General features: G+C 41.9%; 1 protein-coding gene across 1 annotated transcript; it reads right to left on the bottom strand.

The window, feature by feature from the left end:
• Window positions 1-1,487: 1,487 nt before the first annotated feature.
• On the bottom strand, window positions 1,488-23,726 carry synj1 (synaptojanin 1). The gene is made up of 28 exons (XM_070917328.1): window positions 23,603-23,726; window positions 23,285-23,371; window positions 22,566-22,833; window positions 22,076-22,301; window positions 20,470-20,553; window positions 17,797-17,858; window positions 15,522-15,618; window positions 15,184-15,359; window positions 15,012-15,093; window positions 14,765-14,917; window positions 13,349-13,514; window positions 12,939-12,962; window positions 12,267-12,458; window positions 11,653-11,737; window positions 11,191-11,331; window positions 10,908-11,100; window positions 10,664-10,822; window positions 10,378-10,534; window positions 10,005-10,131; window positions 9,583-9,795; window positions 9,422-9,500; window positions 9,116-9,281; window positions 8,769-8,951; window positions 8,056-8,184; window positions 5,020-5,072; window positions 4,745-4,934; window positions 4,332-4,636; window positions 1,488-2,726 (listed from the first exon to the last, which is right to left on the bottom strand). The coding sequence occupies exons 1-28, from the start codon at window positions 23,724-23,726 to the stop codon at window positions 1,719-1,721; spliced, it is 4,929 nt and encodes a 1,642-aa protein (XP_070773429.1). The 3' UTR covers window positions 1,488-1,718.
• Between the last annotated feature and the right edge of the window lie 1,158 nt (window positions 23,727-24,884).

Below are 24,884 nucleotides of genomic sequence, written 5' to 3'. Positions count from 1 at the left end.
ATTTGGGTCTGAGAATACAGTGTAGTCGAGTCTGTTTATTCTCACTCAGGTGGGTGGGTGCTTTGTGAAAAAAAAGTCCTTTGTCTTGTGTCGTTAACAATTTCACACACAACGTCGTCACCCCACAGCCCTTTGCAGTGTGGAGAGTGGACATACACAAATACAGCGAGTGAATACAGTGGCTGTTAGTTCAGAACCTGTAAGCAAATACACTGTGTGTAGAGAAGACTTCCTGGGGGAAAAGCTCTGGTATTCCACTCTTAACTCAGTACACACACTCACATCCAAACGTAAACACAACAGACAATATGCACCTCAAACACAACACATTACTTCTCACCACAGTATCAACAATAGATTATTTAGAGTAAATGTTCTTAGAAATTAAAAGCATGACTTTTGCAATAAACAAAAGTTCAAGTAAAAAAAATGTGCCCTCTTATTATTATGTATGGCATGTCCTTGCTGCCATGTCCACAGACCCAAATCACATCATCTTCGTACGGAGAGTAAAAGAAGTATACACACGCATATGCCACATTCTCTGAATTTACAATAGTATGGTTAAATGCTTTGGATAAATCAAGAAGGATCAAAACACTACAGAGGTGGAACGGTCAAAAAGCCCTCTCATATGTTCACCAAGAATACAACCAAGAGAGCACGCACAGCATCTCAGTGCATATCAGTTACATTGTGCAAACCACTGATACGGTCATCACAAACACACATACGCACATTTAGCGAGTAGTTTCCATATGGAAAACATATATTTATACATAATAATTATGTATAGGTTTTGATATAGAGCTACAAAATATATTCAGCTAAGCTTAACAGCCCATATAGACAAAGAGGGATGACTGAGTAGAGAGAGAACAACATGTCTTACTATCAAGAGGATGAGATGATTTTACAGAGCATCAGTCCTGCGGCAGTGAACAGTATGACTGACTATGACACTGACCTGTGCTGTTCTTGTTCACACTATGGTGTCAGCAAAGAGGCAATGACAAAACCCAGTGCAACATAAAGTACATTCATGATAGGAGCGAGCGCACAATATGACTTTTACATCTGCACCCCTCGAACAAAAAAGAATAGAAAAAAAACTCTGTGCAAGTCAAAGCAATCTTTGATTGCTGCAGACTGCAGCAACTTTGAGGGCAAATGTAAAACATGCCGTGCATAGCCTTCTACTACATGTAAAGTGAGAGAGTAGAAGATCACCCTCAACTCTGAGAATCCCTCTCTAATGTACAGATCAGTCAAAATGATGGATATGAGCCGCAGTGTGTCAGCCAATGTAGCAACTGCAAAGGTAACACTGATTTAGGTGAGAGCTGTACGGCCACACAGACATGTCTTGATATTGCACAGGTGGTTTCACACATGATTTGTGTGCGTATAGATGTACTTTATATAACTATATACTGCAGACACAGGCACGTGTTTGCTGCCATAAATAAAAATAAACATTAGGACAATTCATATTAAAATAAATGTTAATATCAGGGAACAAGCAAACATCTCTGTGGTGAAGTTGGAACACAGGCTTAGGCTCATACACTTCCCATGTTACTGCTCGAGATATAAATCCTTTGCTGTGATTCAGAGGGGCATGGGTCTATACTGTCTCTTTTGTACATACACACAGACATATACACATTTATCATAGATCTATACATATCTGGATATGCCCTTTACATATTAAGATCCTATCTTTCTGTCGACTCCCTGGAGAAGAAGCAGTCGTTACTGGGTCCCTCTGGGAGCTTTGCGTTACTGGTTGCAGTTCTAGTTGGGATGGGAGGAGGGAGGGTTGGGAATACTGAAGGGGCCGAGGATAACCAGTCGGGCTCTGAGTCAAACAGAGAGCGGGGAGGCAGAGTCTGAGTTTGGGACACTAGGGAACTGGAAGGGAAGATGGGGGCCTGTGTCTTGGTTGAAGGTGGAAAAGCCAAATCATCATCAAAAGTGACCCACTGCTTGGTTGATTTCCCTCCTGGGGGAGGTGGCTGGCGACGAGGTACAAGGGCTGGTGGAATGGAGGAGGGTGGTGCCAGAGGCAACGTGGGGGCAGGAGACGGGTCAGGGGCGAAGGGGAGCAGAGGACCAGGTGTAGGATTAAGAGTGGATCCAAACAGGGACGTTGTCCTTTGGAGCTGGGAGCTGGGTGCAGCAGCCGCTGTTGGAGCAGAGGTGGGGACGAGTGGCTGAGTAAGAGCAGACATGGTTCTCTGAAAGTTTAGCGTTGGGGCCGGACGCAGGACGCTGAAGTCCGGAGTGAGCGAGCGGTGATGCTGCTGCGCCAGTGGGCCTGTGAAGGGATTGGTGCTGCTGGGTCGGGCAGGAAGCGGGTCAGTCGGGAAGGGCCCTGGGGAGGCACGCAGAGTCTCCTGCGAGCGGCTACGAGACGGGACTGGGGGAGGCGGGAGCAGGGAGGAGGCGAACGGCGACGGGGTGGAGAGTGAGGAAGAGGAGGACGAATCAAGTGCCTGCAGGTCTGACAGAGCGGAGGACTGGAGGGAGAAGGATGAAGGGAGAGTGCTGGAGGACAACGTCGACGCAGGAATGGAGGGGGGAGTACGCAGAGAGGAGCCTCTGGTCAGGGACTGGGTGGTGTGCCAGGGGGATGAGGAAGAGGAGAGGAAGTCAGATGCAAGTGTGTCGAAGGGGTCGGGCTTCCATTGTGCTTCTCTTTGGATTCCATTCAGTCCATTGGTCTAAGGAGGAACAAAACAAAGAAAATGCCATTTAGCTGTCACAACAAACGCTGTGTGAAAATATGAACCATGAGATAATATTACTGGAGTGTTTTCCAACTAATGGATTATACGTTTTTATTATAATATTCTTTCTTTTTACAACAGTTTAAAGATACCCTTTGGAGCTTTCTTGTAAACAAAAAGTTATATATATACATTCAGTGTTTCTTACTTAAGTGCAATGTGTGTAACCTTAACAAACCTACTGAATGCATTTCCTTCCTCAAAGTATTTGCAAAGCCAATTTTTGACTATTTTGAAACCTGTATTGTTTACATCCATGTTTAATCAGTAAGCAGTCATCTTCTTCCCTGCCCTTTGATGGCACATTGCTATATTTCTTGATGAATTACCACCACTAGCTGTCAATCAGTGGAATATGGGGAAATCATATTCCCCATATGATTTCCTCTTTAATTTTGATAAACATGACCAATATTTGATGTAAATGCCAGTTTAATTTACTATCACAATGGGCGATACGACATGCAGCTGATTAGATGTGTTTGACAACTATTTATTCAGCTATTTCAAATGTTATGTCGTCTCCTTCTTAATATTTTATGGCTTGCATGCAGTACACATCTGCATTATCGCCCTCTGCAGTTGGCAGTAATGTGTATAGAGTAACTTGCTTGTGTGTACACATAAGCCGCCTTAGTGTGACAAATCAAAACATTGATCCATAACGCCACGAGTGGTCAAAAACTCCACAGGGTACCTTTAATCTGGCCAACATTTACAAACATGTATTGTGTTTAATTTACTACACCGACAACTGATATATGTAGTCCACATACAATCACTAAATCTAATAGTAATAAATTAAATAATACAAACTAAACAAAATGTCAAATGAGAATTGTGAGGTCATTGCATATGTGCTCATGCTCAACTGCTGAACCACGGTGAGCAAATATGAAAGGACTAATGAGGGAAATATGGCCAACAACAAACATCACATTTTCATCTGTTTTTTTCATGTAATTTATGGTTTGATGTGTTGACTGACAAAAAGAAAACAAATAATGCTCCATTTTGTGAGCCTGACACAAAACAATGCATGGCCTTGTAGTGGACAAAAGGTTAAAATAGGAGAAAAGGAAGGAAAATCAATTACGAAATGACAGAAGAGGAGGTTACTGGGCGTAATGTATGAGAGGTAATAACATCAGAGCAGAGGACTGTTGTGCTATGGAGGATGAGACAAAGAGGTGGTTTAATATAAAGTACCTGTCACCCTGAGGGCTTCTCCAGCTTGTGAGAGAGAGACAAATGTATCAGAGACAAAAGCAGGAAGAATGACACAGACAACTAAGCTCACCTGAGACAAAGGAGAAGAGGCTAGTTTCCTATTGTCGCAGTCTCCACCTCCTACGCTCGTCATAATTTAGCATAAATAATCTTGTATAAAGAGCAGAATTTGAGCAAGAATCTGTGGTATATGATTTTAACAACATGCAAGCAGAAACATCTCAGTGTACTCAATAGATAATTATGTTAGTGTTCTTTGTTCAGATGCTGACATTCCAATAATTTAATGAAAAGGAAGTTGGCACCAACCTGGGCAGCTGGGGCTGTCTCAGACTTGGCAGCATCAGGTGGCAGAGCATGAGAGGAGCGGGAGCGTGGTGGGGGTTTAGGAGAGGATAGACCCTGTGGAGGCCCAGCGGGGGCGGCAGCAGCAGCAGCAGGAGGGGGCCCTGCTTTAGCAGCTTGCTGTGGCTGGAGTGGAGCTGGAAGCGAGGGCTGCATCGGTGGAGGGAGTTGGGACTGAGCTGAAGGGGCAGCTGGTTGGGGCTGCATGGGGTGCTGCATGGGTGATGGGACCTGGGGTCTCACTGCAGGGGGCTCTGTAGGAGGCAGTCCTGAGGGAGGGAACAGGACAGAGTTAAGGCTTAAATTCACTGTATCACATTAAGTTTCTAGAGTTGATAATCTAGTATATTCCCCTCTGCGAAATCACATTTCCTTACCTAGGGGCAGGTCAGTCGGTTTGGCCAGTCCACTGGGCACCGGTCTTGGGGCTCCGGGGTGGGTGTCTGGGATGGGCCGAGGGGCTCCGGGATGCACCTCTGGGATGGGTCTGGGTGCTCCAGGGTGAGAGGGAGGTGGTTGACGAGACTGAGGGGGCATACTGATTACCCCAGCTCGAGGAGGGATATTCTGGAAGACAAAGAGGGAATAGAGAGAAATTAACAAATATCAATCAAACTGATTTTGTTATGAATAATCAGAGTTGTAAACTCACCGGTCTGGGAGCACCTCCAGGTCCAGGAGCTCCCACTGCTGCCTGGCCTCGACCTGAAGGAGTTAAGACAGACAAACCAGCTATATTAGCAACAAAAATAAATGTCTTAATATTCCCTATTTATCATGTGGGCTGTGCCCTCTAGAGAGATGTAAGGAATAGCAGGAGCGTTTAGGGAGATGGAAGGTTGAAATGAAAACGATAAACTGCAAACTCATCCTCAACCTATGACAGACCAAATTGCCTGTGGCTGACTTCATTATTAATGATGACTCAGTCGTTCGTGAGCTGCAGGAGGTCTGGAGGAGAGGCAGGCCTTGTTCTGTGAGCCAACAGCGCACCACACAGTTTGCAAGTACACACCTCTTCTTTCACTGCTCTCTTGCTGAACCCCTTTCAGAGCCTGCAAACATGTTCCCACGCGACTTAGATGTCTGCTTCTGTGTAATACTTCACTGTACGGTCACCAAACGTAAGTCAACCCTGCACGCCACACACACCCTCACTGCGACAGAGGGATTCAGCTAACCACACACACACAGACCATATAAATGGGTCAGGTGAAGACAGGCCAAGTCACCGATGGGCTAAGTAACCAAAACCCTATCCTCCACCCTGGGACAGGCTTAATTTGTGTCAGGGCATAAACACATAACACAGGATTATAGTAGGCAGACAGGGATAATCTCAGCCCTGTATCACTCTCAGCAAGCACAAGGAAACTTCACACAAAGATGGGCTTTCATGGGACAAACACCAACCTAAATAACTGGGTAACAATATTTGTCTTCATCGGTACATTAATGCTAAGTGAGGCTACGTCATGCTTTGTGGCACTCACCTGCAGCAGCATCTGGCCGAGGAAGAGCAGGGCTTTTTGGTCCTTTGCAGCACAAAGGAAACCAAACCACATTACTGTTATACACAATAGTGGAATACTGGTCAGAGGAGGCAAGTATTCCCAATGACAACACTTTACGAGAAGCACTACGAATAGCGTATGGTGGTAATAATGCAGCAGTGAAGCCTGAGATGCTGTGAGTCTGAGGAGGATTTCCCCACTAATCATAGTGGATTAGTGTAGCAGAGCTGACTTAAAGACCATTTTAAGTCTGGACAAAAAGGATTTTTCCATTAACTCACGATATCTCCCCAGTTATGAAAAGACAAAAAGAATCACCAAATCAATACTTGTTTAGTTCATACTGATTGAGAGTACACTCAGGATTGAAGTATCCTGTATCTCACTATGTGCAATGATTTGAGTCAGATGTTCTTCTGCAATGTGTGTACCCTCATGAATCCACAAGTTGTGATATTTACTTTCAGACCCCAACACAAATGTTTACAGTAAAAAAAAAAAAAAAAAAAAGTCATATTAGGAAAAATGTCTGCCCTTCCTGTTTTTGTTGTTTTTATGAATCTTTATTAATAGGGATGTATTACCCTTATAAAATCCACTGAATATTAAATGGGGAGGAAGAAATGTTGTCTTCTGGGTAGAAAAGTCTGAATTTGCCTCCAGTGGCAAAATAATTGTGAGTGTGTTTTTGGTCCCTGTAGCCCTTTAACTTCCTGCTTATTTTGCATTCAAATAAGCTTGAATTCTTACAACAGGCTACCAAACACATCTCTCCCACACACACACACACACACACAAGACTAAGAGGGCCCACAATGATGCAGAATTGGTCAATGGTGATCCATCAATGTCAAAAAAGCATCAATAACATTGATGGCTGGGTGTAAGACTACAGGGGTCAGATGACATTTAAAGACACACCGCCAGTTACCTTCACTGCCTCTCCTACCAAGCAGTGGGCTGGGACAAATGCCACAGTCTTAAAGTCAAAGAGGGAAAACAGTATTTTCAAAATAAAGTACAGTAGGGAACATAACAAAAAACAATAAATTAAAAATAAGATTTTAGCTGCAGTGTTTTTCACAATATGAAAAAATACATCATGACTGACCAGCTACTCCCAGATTAAATAAATTCAAGTAAGGGTAATGTCTAGGACAGTTAATAAAACACACTTTTACAGTACTCACAGATATACCACAGAGGAGGGATAGCTGTAAATATTATTGCCACATTTTACATTCACTAGAATCACATATTATGGGGAGTGAATAGATGTTGCACTGTATTTTGAACTTGACCTAAGTGGTCATTCACCACCTCTTAACTTGAAAACCTCATGAAGACGTACCTAATCTAGGAGCTGTTCATCTAAAATCAAGCATGACTTCAATTTTAATCACATTCATGTCACGTCAATGTTTCAGTGAATAAATACACTGTTTATCACACAATCATCTGCAAACTAACTTTGTATTATGCTCAGTGACAATGCTACTGTCCAAAGCAAATGCCTATTGGAAAAAATGGACCTCAATGAGCAAAATAAAATGCTGTAAGCAGGCTGTGAAATGCTAAGTCAAAAGGACGAGCAAAGACTGTAAAGCATGTTCTGAAATACTGCAGTAAATTGTCAGTAGTCATATATGAAGCAAAACGTCAGCTTTTACATGTGCTATGAGCTATGCATTTCACTGGATTAAGTTTTCTTGCAATATGTTTAATAACATCACACCATATATACTTTTTGGAGCTCTGACAAACATTGAGCATTTACTCCAATCACAAAACCCTGAGTCAGCACTAATGCATCGTGGTTCATTGTGTGTAAGGTCAGATGGAAAATAGCAGCCACTACTTTAAATGCTTCAACGATGTAAGCACATAAACACAGTTCCACAGAAATCACTTTACCTCCAGAGTCCTTTCTAACTGGCAGAGGGCTCATGCCTCCTTCAGGAAAGAGGCGAAGCAGTGGGATAAAGGTGAAAATGTTAACATCTGCCTAAAGTATCTATCTGCTGTACCATAATGAAGAATTAAATATCCACACTTCCAGTGTAGGATGTCATTTAGTTTCTCAGACTAAGGTTGCAGGATATATTTCTGGGATTCTGTGATTCTTGATGAAAATTAGGCTTTAATCAACAAGAAGGTTGAGGATGATATTTTACCTGAAGGTGGTGGTGGCCGTTGAGGGGGTGCTGGTCTGGCTGGGGGGGCGTTAGGACGAGGGGGAGGCGGGCGTTTGGGCTCCACGCCTTGAGATGTGGGGGCACCGGGCTGGAAGTCAACAGGAGGCCCTAGAAGGAAAAAAAAAATAGAGGTACACATTTATACACGAAAAAGACTTAACTGAGGAACAACTTTTCACCATTTGCAATTATTTCCAGAAAAACCTTTGAACTGTATCCCCTAAATTTTAATTTCTCTGGAAAAGAGCATGGCTTAATGCCTTGAATGTTAAAAAAACAAAACAGGTTATTTTCTTTGACAAATCACACTTCAAACATTTATCAAGTCATGAGCCCTATTCCTTAAAGTCAAACAGACAAACATCTCTAAACATTGTACTTGTTCCTTGTACTCAGACCACTCAGAGAAGCAAACACTGCACACATTTTAATACTACACCATAAAACATGTTAACTGTAAGGCACACCACAAGCCTTCTAACACTAAACATAGATTAATTCACACATTGAATTTTACCTGGAAATTCCCTCCTCAATGATGATGGACTTAACTCTGCTTCCATGTATTACAAACAGAACAAAATTAATGTTTATATTCCAGCAGGCAGAGGCTGGAGCCTGAGCAGATGATTGGACTGTACTTTTACCGACCTGATTCCAGGTATGTGTCATGCTGCATATGGTGTATTTACCTTGTGATGGTCGGGAGGGGTGTGGTGCACGACTAGGCCTGCTGGGTGCTGCAGGTTCTCCGTGGGTGGGGGAGGGACAGGGACTACTGCGGGGGGAGGGGAGAGGGGAAGATCCAGGGCCAGAGCCTGCTCCAGGCTGCAGGTGCTGGGGAAGGATCTCCTCCACCTCATCGTCCACATCACCTGTTACAGAAGCCAAGAGAGCAGGAATTCATGTCCTTGAAACTGGTAATCCCTACAACCTTCTTTATATTAGTGGTGGCGAAAAACATGGGCATAAATTGGCATTCATAAACAGTCACATTTTTGAGGATAAGGATGGGGATTGCTTGGCCATCCCTCCTCACCTTCCATATCATAATCATCATCGCCCATGTCCGTGTCCTCAGCAAGCAGGGTGGAGCTGGCCGAGGTGGGGATGCTTCCACAGATTCTCTCCACGCTCATCTCCTCCTCCAGACTCTTGATCCAGCCTGGACTCTTCAGACGGATGTCAATCACCTTGCCAAGGACCTACAATGTAACCACAGGCAAGAGAGAAGTAGACATAGACAAAACAAAAAAGTTTTCTGTGAGCGTTTGCGACACATCTTAGAATGTAGCACAGGGGTGATTAAAATTATGGGTAGTTAATATAATCAGTGATGGCTTACAGTGGAAGCACTGAGAGACAGAGCAGCAAGAGCAGAGTAACCTTCCAGGAAGGTAACCCACATCTTCTCCTCAACAAACCTGCATAAACAAGGACACTGTCAATGCAGTCCAACTGTCTGAAGGTGATACACGTCTGTCTGTGCCGGGATGTCAGGCTCACCTGATGAGGATGACCTCTCCAAATAGAGCAAACTTGTCCAGCAGCTCGTCTATGAGTGCATCGTCAAAGTAGTCGTCAGGGCCGGAGGAGCAGAGCGACACCAGGATGGTGCCGTCCGGAGGCCCCTGCAGGGCAATGACATCTTTGTAGACCTGGTGCCGAGCCTCCGGGTCCACTTCCAGGATGTCCACGTCTATTATCGACACCACAGGCCTAGAGAAAGACAGGAGACCTTGAGGATAGTGATGCTATATATTTGTTAGCACAATTGTTATATTCCAGAGTCTATATGATCAGTCGATTCCACTCGACAACACAACACAGATGTGACAGAAGAAGGAAATGCAGCAAATTATACTGCTGTGGTGACACTTAAATATCATTATTTCACTCCAATCTTACAGATATATGTTGTTACTTGCCTGTGGTCTGAGGTCTTAAGCTCAGCCCTGCCATAGTACTTCAGACTCCCAGGGCTCCAGGGGTTGTCTGGATCATCCTCATTCTCCCCAGATGCAGAAGCTGCTCCCACTACATTCATATCCTCAGCTGCACAAATGCATATATGTATAAAAAAATACAAATAAAGTGTCCTTATGTTCCGGAAGTTTAGATTTTTTATTCTGTCATATGTAAGTACAGAATGAAAGAAGGCAGGCAGGACAACAGGACAAATAAGCCTAATACACATTTTTGCCAGTAATTTTATGTTGTCTTCAGTGAAGAGGTTTGAGATAGAAGGGAAGGAGATTATTTGGGTTGGCTGCACTTATCTGCAGTGGCTCTGCATCTTACCCGTTTTGTCAAAGTTCCACTTCCTCCTCTTCCAGAGTATGCGGTCAGTCCAGGCTGGAGTGCGGCACTTCTCACTGGTGTCATAGTCTTCTGAGAAGAGGTCATACTTATAGGTGGGGGCAAAATCTAACTTCCCTTCGATAAAACCTCGGAAAATCTGTTAAAGATATTTCTGCGTTAGTGTGGGCTATAAAACCCAGACTCACTGTTATGGTGCACTGTATTCTGTTGAGAGGAAGTGGAAGTTATCAGTGCTGTAAACATGCAAGCGTGCTGTAGGTCATACCAAACCAGCATTCTTCTGATCCAACAACTGGTCCCCAGCTGTCAAGGCATCCCAGTTCTGCTGTTTGATGAGATCTTTTACTTCCTCATTGGGCTGGCTGATTCGATAGTTAAAGTCTCCACACCAGAAAACGTAGTCATGCGAGTACAGCAGACGACCCTGGTAAGGACAAGATGGATGCAGTTATGTTTACATTATGCAAACATGCGTTTTAAAATCCACGTGTTAACGTCATGGTTATTACCATGGGGAAGGTGAGTCTGCGTGTGATCTCATTGTAGTCGTCGTTCCTCTCCTTGACCTGTGATTGGCCAGCAGCAAAGTGGGAGCAGACAAAGCACATGCTGGTGGTGTGGAACAGCAGGCGGATGGCCACACCTCCTTTATTGCCTGTAGCCCCACCCATTCCAGTTTTTACAGTATCTACAGCAACATCCCTGGAAAAAGAAAAGATTAATCTGTTACTATACCTGTGATTTACGCTATAATTAGATAAAGGGTCTAATGAGAATGTGTACGGTTCATACCTGATGAAGGGTGCATGCTGTGGGCGGATGAAAACAAACAGACACACTCCCACCAGCTGCTCTGAAGCAAGCAGCACATATTTGTGGTCCCGCGATATGTTTTTCTGTAGCTCAGCTGCCCAAAGTTTCTGGTTAGTGGTGCTGAGACAAGAACAGAAAGATGTGCAGAAAAAGAAAAAAAAGCCAAAAACAAAAAGTGAGTCAGAGGAAATATAAACATTTCATTATGATACATTTTAAGATGTTACAAAATCTGCTTTGTCCTTCTTATAGATAAATAACCAAAACCATTCACATCTGGGTAAGTCAGGATCAGGCCTAAGCAGTCCAGCTCCTGATCTTAATGATTTTATTATCACATAATCCTTATCAAATTCAGGATCTGAAATAATTCATGGCCACCTTTGAAATCAATTTTCTCGTGGATAACAAAGACAGGTCAGTTGTTTCCAGCACACATACCTGGCACTGACAATGTTGCCAGCATTCAGTTCAACCATTTCCTCAAAACCGATGGCAAAGATATCTATGGGGTTGGCTTTGCTGTCTATAAAGAGAAAAACAACAAAATTGCCTGATCAAAAAAGATTATGATATATTAACAGCATAAGATTTTGTGAGTGGTATAGTGATTTAATTTAAAAGAAGTATTTTTTACCACCTGGGTTTTGTTTTAGTTTTACGCTAATAAACTATTAGCTATCAAACTATCTTTCTTTGCATTAAACAAATACAATGTGTGAAAAAGTGTTAAATAATGAGCTTTTGAGGTGCTGGTAGGCAGATTCTGTTACCTTTTGACAGAGCCAGGCTAGCCGTTTCGCTCCGTTTCTAGTTTTTATGCTAAGCTACCTGGCTGCTGGCTGTAGCTTTATATTTAGCGTACAGACATGAGAGTGGTATCGATCTTCTCATCTAATTAACTACTTACCATTAACTAAGAAAGCGAATAAGCTATTTACCAAAACATCAAACTATTCCTTCGACCTAATAAACAAGAGCGGCCCTATGAAACATCATTTCCAGGGTTGACATTTACCCTCACAGTGAGTGCAGATAAATACACAGTGACATACCTTGGAACTCAGAATGTCCTGCCTTCTTTGGAGCATCCAACAACCAGTCGTTGAGTGTCTGGTTGCGATAAGCAATGCTGCGAAACTGTTTACCCCCGTTGACATTCCAGGTGCCGACACACACCCGGATCTGCTTGGGCCTCGTGTATTTATGGTAGTTCTGACACATTCCCAGCAATACTCTTGGGGAGGCTGTTGAGGGGAGGAGAGGAGGATTAGAGTGTAAAATGGTTGAGTAAGTGTGTGTGTCTGCAGGAAGGGTGGCATACAAGGAAACAAAATAAAAATGGGAAAAAGCTAATCAAAACCAACAAAACCAATGAGAAAACATCCAATACAACAGAGGAAGACTGACACAATGTTTTAAAACATGAGGCATGGGAGAAAGGATTCAAACCGGATGTCTTTCTGAAATACAGAAAACATTCAAATAATCAACCTTGGTAATGGTTAATCTCTGTCTGTAAATTTCCACTCAAAGTGATGTCAAATTCCTCTTTCTTTTAAATCACTATTGCAAAAGCCTAATGACATGCACCAGACAAAGGGTTAAACCACTACCAACATCAGATTATAAATGATTGAACAATAATGAGTAGCAAACACAAATGACAGTAGAACTATGTGATGGAAAAGATCCATCCACTGGGGGCAGTTTGTCAGTTACTATACCTGATTGTAAGACGGGCTCAGTGACTAAGATTGTGCGTAAGAGCAGTGGGGAGAAAAGGGAGAGAAGGGCGGGTTAACCAGTGCTTTAACAGATAATGCTAGCAGAGCAGTCGTTAATCTAACTGGGACAGAGAGCTGACACATGGAGATTACACCTCCCACTTGACACAGAGCAGACAAACCGCTCCATTGTGCGGAGTAGTTTCTGGCTAACAGGGCTACAACAGATACGGGTAAAAACTCGCCAAAATATTCAAACAATTTCCCCCCTGGTAGAGCAGAAAGGAAATGACATTGTTACAATTACGATTACAAAATATATGCAACATGTAATATGGAGCAAACTTAAGATGTGATCTGTTGACCCAATAAAAAAAATACATCATATTAACCATGTTCTAAAGAATTACCGTAAAGACTGGATGTGGTGAGCAATGCCCGAGCTTTGTCTGCCAAATCACTGTTGAGCGTAGACCCCAGCCTCAGGATGTCTATAGCCTCCTGCTTAGAACTGTCAAAGAAGTTGTTCTGGATGGTCCTTGTCACAGAACGAGCTCCATCTTTCAGCTTCCCCGCCTACAAAACAGACACACACACAAAAATTTAAAACAATTAGATAAAACCACCTGAATTATTAGCTATACTCTCACTTGGTGAGAAAAAAGTCACAATCCAACCATGGAAGAGAAGAAAAGGAGGAACACATCAGAGAGATCCAAGTAATACTGATTTTTGAACTAACCGGGAAGAATCAAAACTGCTGGACAAGGTGCAACTTTCAAAATTTCACTGAGTGATGTGCAACATAGTTTGATTTAATAGCGATAATAATTTTCATTCCTCCAGGTTCACCCAATCAAAACAGCAGATGTTGCCAGATATTTTAGGCAACAATTGGGAATGATACTGTGTTTAGAAAAAGATCACTCAACAAGCAATGGCTATTATCCCTTTGTTTTTTGACTAGATTTCTGTAGATCAGTAGATATCTCCATTGAGCTTTCGAGAGCTGCCAGGTCAAGCATCACCAGAATACCTCAAGGGGAATGAAATCATGTTTTATACAAAAAGAGGTCCCATCTACCCCATCCTGCATCATCATCATTTAACCCACAGAAACTGAAATCAGTAATGCACCGGAAATAGACCGAGAACAATTGGCTTATTAACTTACCACACAGGTAGAGAGGTCCAGAGGACAGCAGAAAGAGATAGCACACAAGAGTTAAGAAACAGAAGCACACAGTTCTACACACAAAGGATCGATCAACTGTTCATGCAGAAGTCACTGCACCTATGGTCAAATATCAACCTGTATTGTACAGTTCTGTTTGTGGCTATTAATGTTTCCCCTTCCTTGACTTCATATATTAGGCTGCTGTGAGCATGTTTGATCTGGGATAAACATGGTAGGTGACAGTAGGTTAGTATGAGACTCTATAAGGTTTAGTGTACCAAAATATAAGAAGTTCATATGAAAATAACTGAATTTGCAAACATGTTTTGTATATTTAATATTTAATTATTTTTTGACATCTTGCCTTAGCTCAAGCTTTATTTTACATTCATATTCAATACTGAAGTTTGCTGAATTTTCTTCAATCAAATTCACTTTTGTCCCCAGCCAGTATCAACAATTGGGAGGATGTTGTTACAACGGGCTGAGCTATACCATAAGTAACCTTTAGAACAGTATCAGGTGCTAAAAATCGGACAAAATCATGGAAATCCTACATCAAATGCAGCTCTGATAACCTCCTGAGTATTACATTTTTGCCTCAATGGCTAAATTGTGATTGTGATTAATTTGTGTATTTAGGGTGTACCTTGGCCTTGCCATCCAGGGCACCAGTGCCTGCGTAGATCTTACTGACGGAGTCTCCGTTGGCAGACCACATGGTCCTAAAAACCTCCTGGAACCTGGCCACCAGCTGGGGTTTCTCTGTCAGACCCATTTCCTCCAGCTGCTTTGGCAGCATCTGGTGTGGTGGGATCAAGGGTTTAGACTAAAAAACAATGGAGTTTGACAGAAGAAATGCAAATGCTATTTTATAACAACAAGAGCACTCCTACCTCAAGGGCAAAAAAGGCCTGGACACTGTTGGTTCTGTCCAGACAGTCCAGGCAGTTGGTCCTAATGGTCCCACCCTGAGTCCTAAAAAAAGATGTTAAAATGTTAAGAAGCAATAATTCGTATTTTATATAATTTAATACTACTTTATACATGTTTGTATTTATTCCGCACCTTGCTATGCCCGTCTCTCCCGAGTAGTAGAAGAACCCACACTCCTCTATGAACTTGCTGAGGTAGGGTTTGAGGACACTGTGGAGTTTGTCTGCCTTGCCCCCCTTCACATTTTGATGGTAGTCAAAGTTCACCATTTTCACTGCTGATGCATGCTCTGATGCCTTCAGGTGACTCTGAGAGTGACAGGGAAAGGAAGAGGAATTATTCCCAGAAATTCAAACTGAATGCAAACATGTTGCAAATTCAAGGTGCGTTGCCTGTGCCTACAAAGCAACATTAGATAATTGTCTTACAATACATGTCAGTGTTAACGGACAGAGAAAGGTTCCTCTCACCTGAAACGCTTTGCTGAGCATGTGTTCCCCTTCCTTACTCCCAAGCAGGTTGATGATCACCTGTTTACCATACAACCTCCGCAGTGCAGTGAAGTGTCTGGAAAACACATATACACAAACACATAACAAGAATTGCAAAGGTCTAAAACGACATCATAGGCTAATGGTGCACCAATACCAGTCCTTATCATAACATATTCATGATTGGTACCGATGCTTAAGCTTAATAAGTACAAACGACATCTCTCAGATTAATAAATCAGCAGCAGCACAGCAACATGACATCTCAACACCTGCTGGGCCCACATCTCTACTGTACAGAGTCCTTTAAGAAATGCAAATCAATCACTTTTGAGTCAACAGTGAAATATAAATGTGCAATGAATTCAAAAGCTGTAGAAGTCTTATTGCTTATTTGTATTTCAATGCATCTTTCTTCAACTGAGACACTTGCACCTAAACAGCTGACGGAATACATTATGTAAATTATCGGGATTAATCCTGGAGTGTACTTATTAAGACAGTTTCTTAGGTAGGTATGTGTTTTTGCAAAGTTGTAGTGACTGGAGGGACAAAGGAAGGGACAGTGCCAAGAAGAGACACTTAAATAACCTCGAGCCTCTGTATCAAATTGGTTTATTGTAGATGGAAAGGCAGCACCATCCAGCGGAGAGAGAAAAGCAGACCTAGGCTACACTCTGCTACCGTGTTTATAAAAAGATGTTATTGTTGGCCTTGTACTATCTAAGGAATTTCAACAGAGACATATTAGGCTGTCATTTCAGAAAACTGACTAGATATTGCAAAGGATGACTAAGTTCTGATCTGGACAGATACTGAGAAAGACTAGTTGCACTGCCAAATACTCAGTGTGAAATAAATGACTAATTTCTTGGAAAATACAAATGGTGTACCATCTGACAAGCTTGTCTTGACATGCTCAAGATACTAATAAGCAAAGGGAAACAGACATTAACACTGAGCTCAGCCCTGTTGAGTCCAGCCTCTAAAGTCCAAGATGTCTAGAAATTAAAGAACCACTGGTGGTCTTCATAGCTTTCCATCAACATGAAGCCTTGAACTGAGTGAACAGCATGGCTTCTCTGAGATTGACAGTTTAGCTACAGAAAGTTGATAAAGACAGAGCTATCAAGGTGTGCTGTAGTGATTACGGTGATCAGTCTTCCTCTAGAGGGCCTGGGTTTAGTCCCAGAGACAATCCATCTGTCTTAAGTGTCCTTAAGCAAACTAGCAACTCTAAAAGATGCTGCTCTGTTGCTGACCCTGCATCTGTAATGTGTCTGTAGACAGGAAAAGCAAAGGACAAATTTGTCCTTCAAGGCTGCAAAATGATGATTTAAATCAATTTGTCCTCATATTTAAGTTTAAGGATAAAATATTCAAAGACTTCATGTTTATGATGCCAGAAATGTGTGTGGATGTAAATCCATTTTAGTATCAGACTGACAGCTTCGTGAGCGTTTACACTTAAAATGATGTGGTACTTGCAAACATTAAGCTACTTTCTGTAAAGAAACAAGACAAAAGTTGAGATCAGTTTTAGATAAAAATGTGAATGATTCCTCTTTAGGAGGCTAATTTTTGTCACTGCCCACCTGGTCTCCACAATTTACTGCCAGTAAAGACAAGATGAGTAATCAAAGATCCAATCCATAGCTCCAGCATATTGTTACTGTTTTTCCAAGTACGGATACAACTACTGAGAAGATACACAAATTGCATAAAATGATAGAATAGTCTCTGGATCTGAATGTCAAGCATAAGTGAAGAATTACAATACATTTTATATTCTATTGTTTAATGATGATTTATAAAAAGCTTTAATGCACGCACACACACACACACACACACACACACACACACACACTTAATTAAATGCACTGTAAAATACTTTCTCTTCCAAAAGAGATGTCTAAAAAGTCAAGGAAGGACTTTTGCAAAGAAACAGTCTGCAATAAATATAAAATACAGGTTATTAGGGTCGACAGCTAATCAAGGGCTACTAATGTGTCCTTTCTGTTCCCTGCAATAAACCAGCCTCTGAGGACACACTTCAATTAACATCTTCCCCTTCAAGAGTCTGGAGAGCTCTCCTCTATTGTGGCTGGGGCAGTGACTGCAGGAGACATAGTATTATGGTGTCTCCCCTGCTCCTCAGAGGAGTGGTAATCTGTTGGAGGCCAGATAAAGCAGCTGAAAACAGCTCCACACACATACACTTGTGCACACACACTACACAGGACATTTTAATTACCTTTCAAATGCTGGCGCATTTGCTTCAAATCCCCTTGAGAGTTTGACGCGATGAGAACCAACCTGCAGGGCAGACACAGCAAGAAAAGACAAAAAAGACAGAAGTCACAATGTCCTTCTTTGCTTAAAATCAAATCGTTTAAAAGAAAAGTTGAACAAAGACACATGTTGCAGATGACCATAGAACCTGGAGGTGAAGAATGAAGTTGGGACAGAAATTCTGGATAACATTTATAACATTGGAAACAAGACCTTTATAGTGGCAAAAAAATGAATGACATAGGACAACAGCAACACAAGGGCAGCATAGGGAAATTTTTTCATACGGAAACAAAGACACTGAGCAGCAGAAAATCTTGTTGCCTGTTATCTCTCAAACACCTTTATTAGTACTTTTAATAGAAGTTTTCCTCTGTCTCACAAATTCTCATACACACTCTCTCTGGCTGAATCACGAGAAACACCAAAGATCCTTACAGGGAAGTAAAGTCAGGCATGACCACACCTTGACAGGCTTAGCAAGGCCCTTGCACAGTGGCTGTAACACGGAAATCTACTCACTCTGCACTGCAGGTCCTTACTTGTTGTTCCCTACTCTTCTGTGCCCAAATATTCCCTACTTATATTTATCTCCTCTTGCTTTTCAAATCTCTTCTCTTCCTGTCTCTAATAGCTTGTCACTCACATTCTGGATCCAAACCAGTGAATCATTATTACCAGTGCATTTTCTTTGGTGACAGTATTGGGATCTCTTGAGTGCACTTTGACGTTCACTGTGTCCTTGTGGGATTTTTCCTTCCCTACAACTCCAGTTTCTCCCTTTCTTTGGCACCAGCTGCTGATCCTTCCCTCTGCTTGAATGTTTGTATGTGCCTATTTTGGCTTGGCCTGTATTTGGCAGTGCTAGACATTTTGCTCCATGCTGCCATTTTGTCACTCCTTCCTCTCTCTACTGTTGTGCAGGTCTATGCTATGCATATTTAATAACTTCCTGAGAGGGTATTTGAAAGGACTCAGGTTACAGCTGTACACCTCAGGCCAACATTTTACTACACCTGGAGTGTAGTTGCTCAAATCCTCCTTTTTAACTCACTTTGATTGTTCTATACCACTAAAAGCATTTAATGTCCACAACATATTTCAATGTTACATATCTCATGCTACTTAGTAGGTTTGTTATTGAGTAAAGAAACTGTTAGTTAACTATTAATTCCTCAACTGATTGATTAGAATGCAGTCATTCAGAAGGATTTCTTGAAATCTAGCATATAAAGCATATCTAATCACTAAATCCACTAATGGCTCTTTTCCCAAAACAACTATAAAAAATGATTAACTAAGGTTTTGTCATCAACTGGGACTCCAACTTATCGACTAAGAGGGGGCAGCCCTACCACCCAGCAGGGTTTTATGATACTATAGTATCATTGTATGATTCAGAAACTATTTCTAATGTAAACTAACTGTAGAAAGATCAACAACTCTTAACCTGGATAAAACCGAAACTATCCATCCTGCTCAGGGAATGAATTAAGAGAGTATGGGGAGGAGAAAGGAAGCCTACAAAGCCACAATCGGTCGAGGGGACTAAGATCTAAAACAGTGCTTTATAAGCAGGAGGACTACAGTTCTGTCTGAAAACAACCCCGAGCCCACTACCCTGTGTTTTGACCAAACCATAGACCTTGTGGACTGAATAGGTGACTAATATGGTCTTGGCTTCTCTTGGCCCTCTAAGAGATTTAACAGCTCATTCTTCCATATTATTAATTAACACCTATCCAGTTGCCTGGAGAATATCAGCAAACTAAGTGAAAGGGAAGTGGTTTGGGGATGTTTTCAGACCAGGCTCTCACCTGACCAAAGAAGTCTGGGAGCTGAGGAAAACAGAAAAATGCCCTTTACCAACCACTATATCTATCATTAACCTCCCCCACGACTGATCTAATCCACCAGTCTGTGCAATGTCAGGACAAGGGCAGGACAATCCCAATGATGTTGTTTATGGTGTGAATTTAATGGGTGATTCTAGTTCCTGCTTTAAATCGCCAAAATAGCATTCCCTGGACAGGTACTATGTATGGGACCTTGATAAAAATCCATAATGGGATTGCCTTGGTTTTCACCCCTGGCCTTTGGCATTGCACAGAGAAACCCCTGTCTGCAGTATGAAAGCGCCAGCACCAGCAAGGGCCAAAAAAAGAAAAGGTTATACCAGGTGGGGGTTCTCATCCAGCTCTTTAGGGTGCCGATTCTCATTCAGGTGCAACAAAACACCCTTAATGGACTTTTTCTGAACACAGCATGGACAAAAGGTGTTAAAACTAGGATAAAGATATCCGGTGTAATTACAAGGAGACTTTTCATTCCCCTTCATGTCTTAACAGACACAAATGCCAAATGAAAGTTTTTCTTGTTTTGAAGAAGCTCCACGTAGGCATCATTGGAGTTCAGTGTTTACACATACACTGTGCAACCAACTGAGACAGAGTGAGCCTTATCTACAACTGCAGCATTACAAAATGGTCATGACTTTTACACAAACATGAGGGCTGTTTTGTAGGGATGAGATTGGATCGGTGCATCCCTACTGTTTTATGATTTTCATATAATGTGGCTTAATATATGAAAACCTCACAGTCACCATTCATAGAAAAGGTTTAGTTTCCATTACCTGGATTCCTGGCTGTTCCCAGAAAAGAGGAATGGACCCACGGATCTGTATGAAGGATGAGACTTTGTCATCCAGGAAGATAACCTGTACCAAACAAGAGGAAAGTTTGATTAAGTTTGTTTGCAGTGTGATAAAACACAGATGTAGTCATAAAAACACAAATTTCAAGACAAAAAAAAACAGGGCATGTTAAGGATAAATCACAACAGGCAGTGTGTCATACGTCATGTGCAAAAGCTGTCAACACTGCAGGGGCTGGCCAAAATAACCAGAACACCTGACAATATAATATAATCCAAACACAAAAATCTTGCAATTATCTCTACACATCTGAAGCTTTTAATGTTCAATTTCTAATCAGACTTTGACAGAGAGACGTTGAATGATCTCTATGGTCATTTTTGAGGCAGCAAATATTGATGTGGTTGTACTGCATTACATTGTATTGTAATTGTAGTAGTTCCAGTTATTCTGTCCAACCTACAGCTTCTTGTTTGTTTTCTGAAATGGGAACTATAAAAAAGGAAAACACAAGATGAGTCATTTTCCACAACATAGAGCTGAAAAATATAAACTTGCAAATACACGACTTCTGACATTGTGCTGACTCAGCAATAAAAGTGAAATATTGACTGGACTGAAGTTCACTCAATAAGGAACTTAAAACTACTGCGAAGTTAAAGGCATCAGACTGGAGCTTGACCAATGAATCAGTGTGCTGACATATTATTATTACCATCACCACCATCCTGCTGCTTTTCCTAAAAGTTTCCTACAATTTTTAAGAATTTCATTTGACAGTGACAAAGCACAAAATGCTGGAGCAATAATGTTTCACTACAAGGCTACACCAGGCTGCTCCTGAACAGTCAATAGATAACCAGTGTTTAAATAGACTGCATCAATCAAGGTCATGTGACTCCATAGACAAATGTGTCTATGAAACATGAAACCAGCACCACTTTTCTATTCTGCCTATTATTTATTAACTGGGTCAATATTCCAAACACATCACCTATGGCTACAGAACAACATCACAAAGCTTCAAACTGCACAGGGGCACCAGACAAGGATGCCCACTCTCACCATCTCTGTTCAACACTTTCACTGAACCGCAAGCAGCAGCCATTTGTCGCATGACTAGAACTAGAAGTGCCACCCTTTTTTCATTATTTTTGGATAGGAAACCTTGTGCAATAACATTCAAATTACAGACTTACCATTCTTCAGCCAATCCATCAAAAATTATCCTTGTTTTAAAACTTGTACAATAGCGACAGTTCTGACAACCTGGTGGAAATCCCACAAGACCACAAACTGGAGACTTTCACCATCAATTCTCACTTCCGTCTGGAATAACCCTGATTTTCTACTTAACAAAAAATCCTCCTCTTTCCCTCTTGGATTGAAAACGGCATACCCACATTTCAGTGTGTGGTAGAATATGTTTGTCACTGTTTGTCCTGCTCTGACTGGCATCTGACAACAGTACTGCCATGCACAGAGCATATAGAAACTACAGCTTCAAACACATTTTTCATCACCAGCTTATGTCATTACACCTCTCAAACTAGAAGAGAGTAAAACTGTCAAAGATCAGAGTCACCTGTTCAGTCTCCACAAAGTTGGCCACCTGTCCATCGTCATTTGTTCCTCGGACGTTGAATCGTGTGCCGGCCCGCTCTGAGCTGAGGCGGGAGAAGATGCAGGCCTTGGCCTGTTTATGCCCTGCATAGATGGTCCTGATCTCCACACCACCACACATCAGCCTCAACAACCAGTCATCACAGTTTACTCCGTAGTGTTTTAGGTGCAGGTGCAGAGATTGGTTCCTATTGGTTCATAATGACAGACACAACAGTAAACACACAGACAAATTCAGTGTGAACAGAATTTTCACACCTTAGTTGTAAATCACACAACCCCCATATCACGCATTCAGAAGAAACTGTTTCACCACAAAAGACTGTACAGATTGCAGAACATGCAGAACATGTACTTAGTTCATATCTACTAATTCAGAGATTTTTTTAGGCCAAATACCTGCCTACTAGTCTCCTTATAACCTTTGAACAGTAATCATTTCATGCACTTACCAAAAGAAGCGATTATCTGTAGTGTCTTCTAGGATCCTGCGATGCGCATTGAGACTCAAGTCCATGCTGACTCCAGTGGAAGACCAGGCAAAGTAGAAGTGTCCTGAGTTCAGGACCTTTCGCACCTCAGAGATACGGTCCTCATCTCCTGGATCATTCTTCAGGGATATAAAATCTGTCTGTGTGACCCTGAAAACCTCAGAATCCTGCACCTTCCCCACAGAGCTGCATCCTGTCACAACCACCAGACTGTGGAGCATGGAGTCACCTGCAGAATTAAAGCGGAATATGGCGAAAAAGAAAGGGACATGAGTAGGAAAACATTATTTATGGGGGATTGTAAAGAAAAAAGTATGTACACATGAAGCATTGCATTAAAAAAGATACAATAAAACATTAAGGATTAAGAGGCTGCACAATAAACGGTTAATACAACTTTGGTGCCACTCCGTTACAGGAAATCACCAGCCAAGTCAAATCTCAACCATCTACAAGACTGAGCTTTCATCTTTTACGGAGCTTTTTCCTTGTTGTGATAACAAGGTCCTTCAAGGTCTTGTAGAGGACAGGAGAGAGCAGCTTATAAGTAAGCAGCACCAGGTCTACGAACCAGAGGGCCTTTGCAGTCACACAAGAACCTGGGGGTCAGACTCTGGACTGGACCCAGGAAATTTCTGCAACAAGGAGCAATGAACAGAGAAGATGTTTTTATAGCTTACCCAGGTTTAGGCGAAGGACGCCGAGGATTCCATAGGCATCAACAATCTTGGTGTATGTGTTTTTAATGGCGTCCTTCTCTGCTGCCGCTAGAGACAAACAAAAGCAATGTAAAGAAAATATCTATAGTACTCTCCCTTAAACCTTAAGTTAAATGTAGCCTGTGACTTAATCACAGCACAGAATCATGTCCATCACTTGATAGTCAATGATATGTCTCTTATAGTTGTATTTCCCTTGTAGCATCCTTTTATGGGGCAAGAGTTTAAAGAGTATTTAAATAATCTCTCATTACAATGAAATCAAACAAGATGCCTTACACAAAACGGCAACAGCCCCCGATTCAAACATGAGGCATTCTTCCCTGGTCCTAGTTTCCACTATGACACTGTAGGGGGGTGGGTCCAGCTTGTGGTAGATGCGATATCCTTTGCTGAAGGCCATTGTTGATCCAAGATGAAAAAACCTATGTTATGACCTGGAAACCAAAAAGAAAGAAAGACAGCAGATCAGATAAGAGACATTCCCAAATCAGACTCACCATATGTAACTTGAAGGCTACTAAAATTAGAGCTACTAGGATGCTCTATATATCATTGATGGAAGTGACATATGATCTGACTACACAACGCTTGCTTTTAAGGATGTTTGGGTCAAAACTTGAGTACATTTTGAATAGCTAACGTTGTGACTGAACCAAATATCAAGACGTTACAAAAACTAAATGCAGATAATTGTAGTTACTCCACTGCGGGTAATGCAGTATTTGGGTGAAGTAATTCACTACTAATTAGGGGAATCTGTCATATTATTTGGCAATAGCGTTACAAATTGCGTGACTCAAATTGACGAGAAAACTTTCATTACGAAATCCTTAGGCTTGAAACTATCAATTACGAACATAACTAAGGCTCATACCTTTGACAAACTAATCTCATTTTAAACTGAATATCGCAGGAAGCTGGAGATTATGAGCAGCAGGAGCACTGTGAGCGATAACGTTAGGCCGGGGGACTGATTATCATCCATCCTGACACGGACAGTCACGACTTTGTAGTGCAGCAGGCGAAGCTAACGCTAACGTTTACCCGCGAGCTAGCTTTAACGCTAGATTAGGGAAACAAGAAAGAAGACGAGAGGGATACAATGATAGATAGAAAGCAGCTTGTTGTCTTTCACCTATCTAACGCTAGCTGGTAACGTTAGCTGAGTTAGCTAAATTAATCACAGGGGAAGCTATGATTCGCTAGCTGACGATATTTTGATGGTGGTACTACCTGCACGTCCGGGATAAGCTGACAGTTACTAATGCATTCGAATTTGAGCGACTCGGCCACGTAAAACATATAAACCTTTGAAAACAGTTACATATCGGCTTTATCTCACAATTGTAGGTTAGATTTAAATTACACAGAGGAAGGGCAACAGATTTCGCCTTACCGTCTTCCCCCCGCCGGGTTGTACTCCGCTGTCACAACACAATCCTTCCCGGTGTGTTGGCGAAAATGGTACATTCCGACGCAAAGCACGCCTACCTCGCGTTACCGTAGTGCTTAGTGAAATGGTAGCGTTCGCTTTTGCACAAGGGCAACGGAAGCATTT

Source organism: Enoplosus armatus, chromosome 13 (genome assembly GCF_043641665.1).
Source record: "Enoplosus armatus isolate fEnoArm2 chromosome 13, fEnoArm2.hap1, whole genome shotgun sequence".
In the NCBI taxonomy this organism is placed as follows: Eukaryota; Metazoa; Chordata; class Actinopteri; order Centrarchiformes; family Enoplosidae; genus Enoplosus; species Enoplosus armatus.
The sequence above is the reverse complement of the archived record's forward strand: the minus strand, read 5'-3'. Positions and strand labels throughout refer to the sequence as shown.

Excerpts from the sequence above, each read along its gene's own strand:
- synj1 (XM_070917328.1), bottom strand. The coding sequence starts at position 23,726 with ATGGCCTTCAGCAAAGGATATCGCATCTACCACAAGCTGGACCCACCC. Across the intron at positions 23,372-23,602 it reads GGGGGCTGTTGCCGTTTTGT|CGGCAGCAGAGAAGGACGCC; the intron begins GTAAGGCATCTT and ends GTTTGTCTCTAG. Across the intron at positions 14,918-15,011 it reads AGGCCTTTTTTGCCCTTGAG|ATGCTGCCAAAGCAGCTGGA; the intron begins GTAGGAGTGCTC and ends CCACCACACCAG.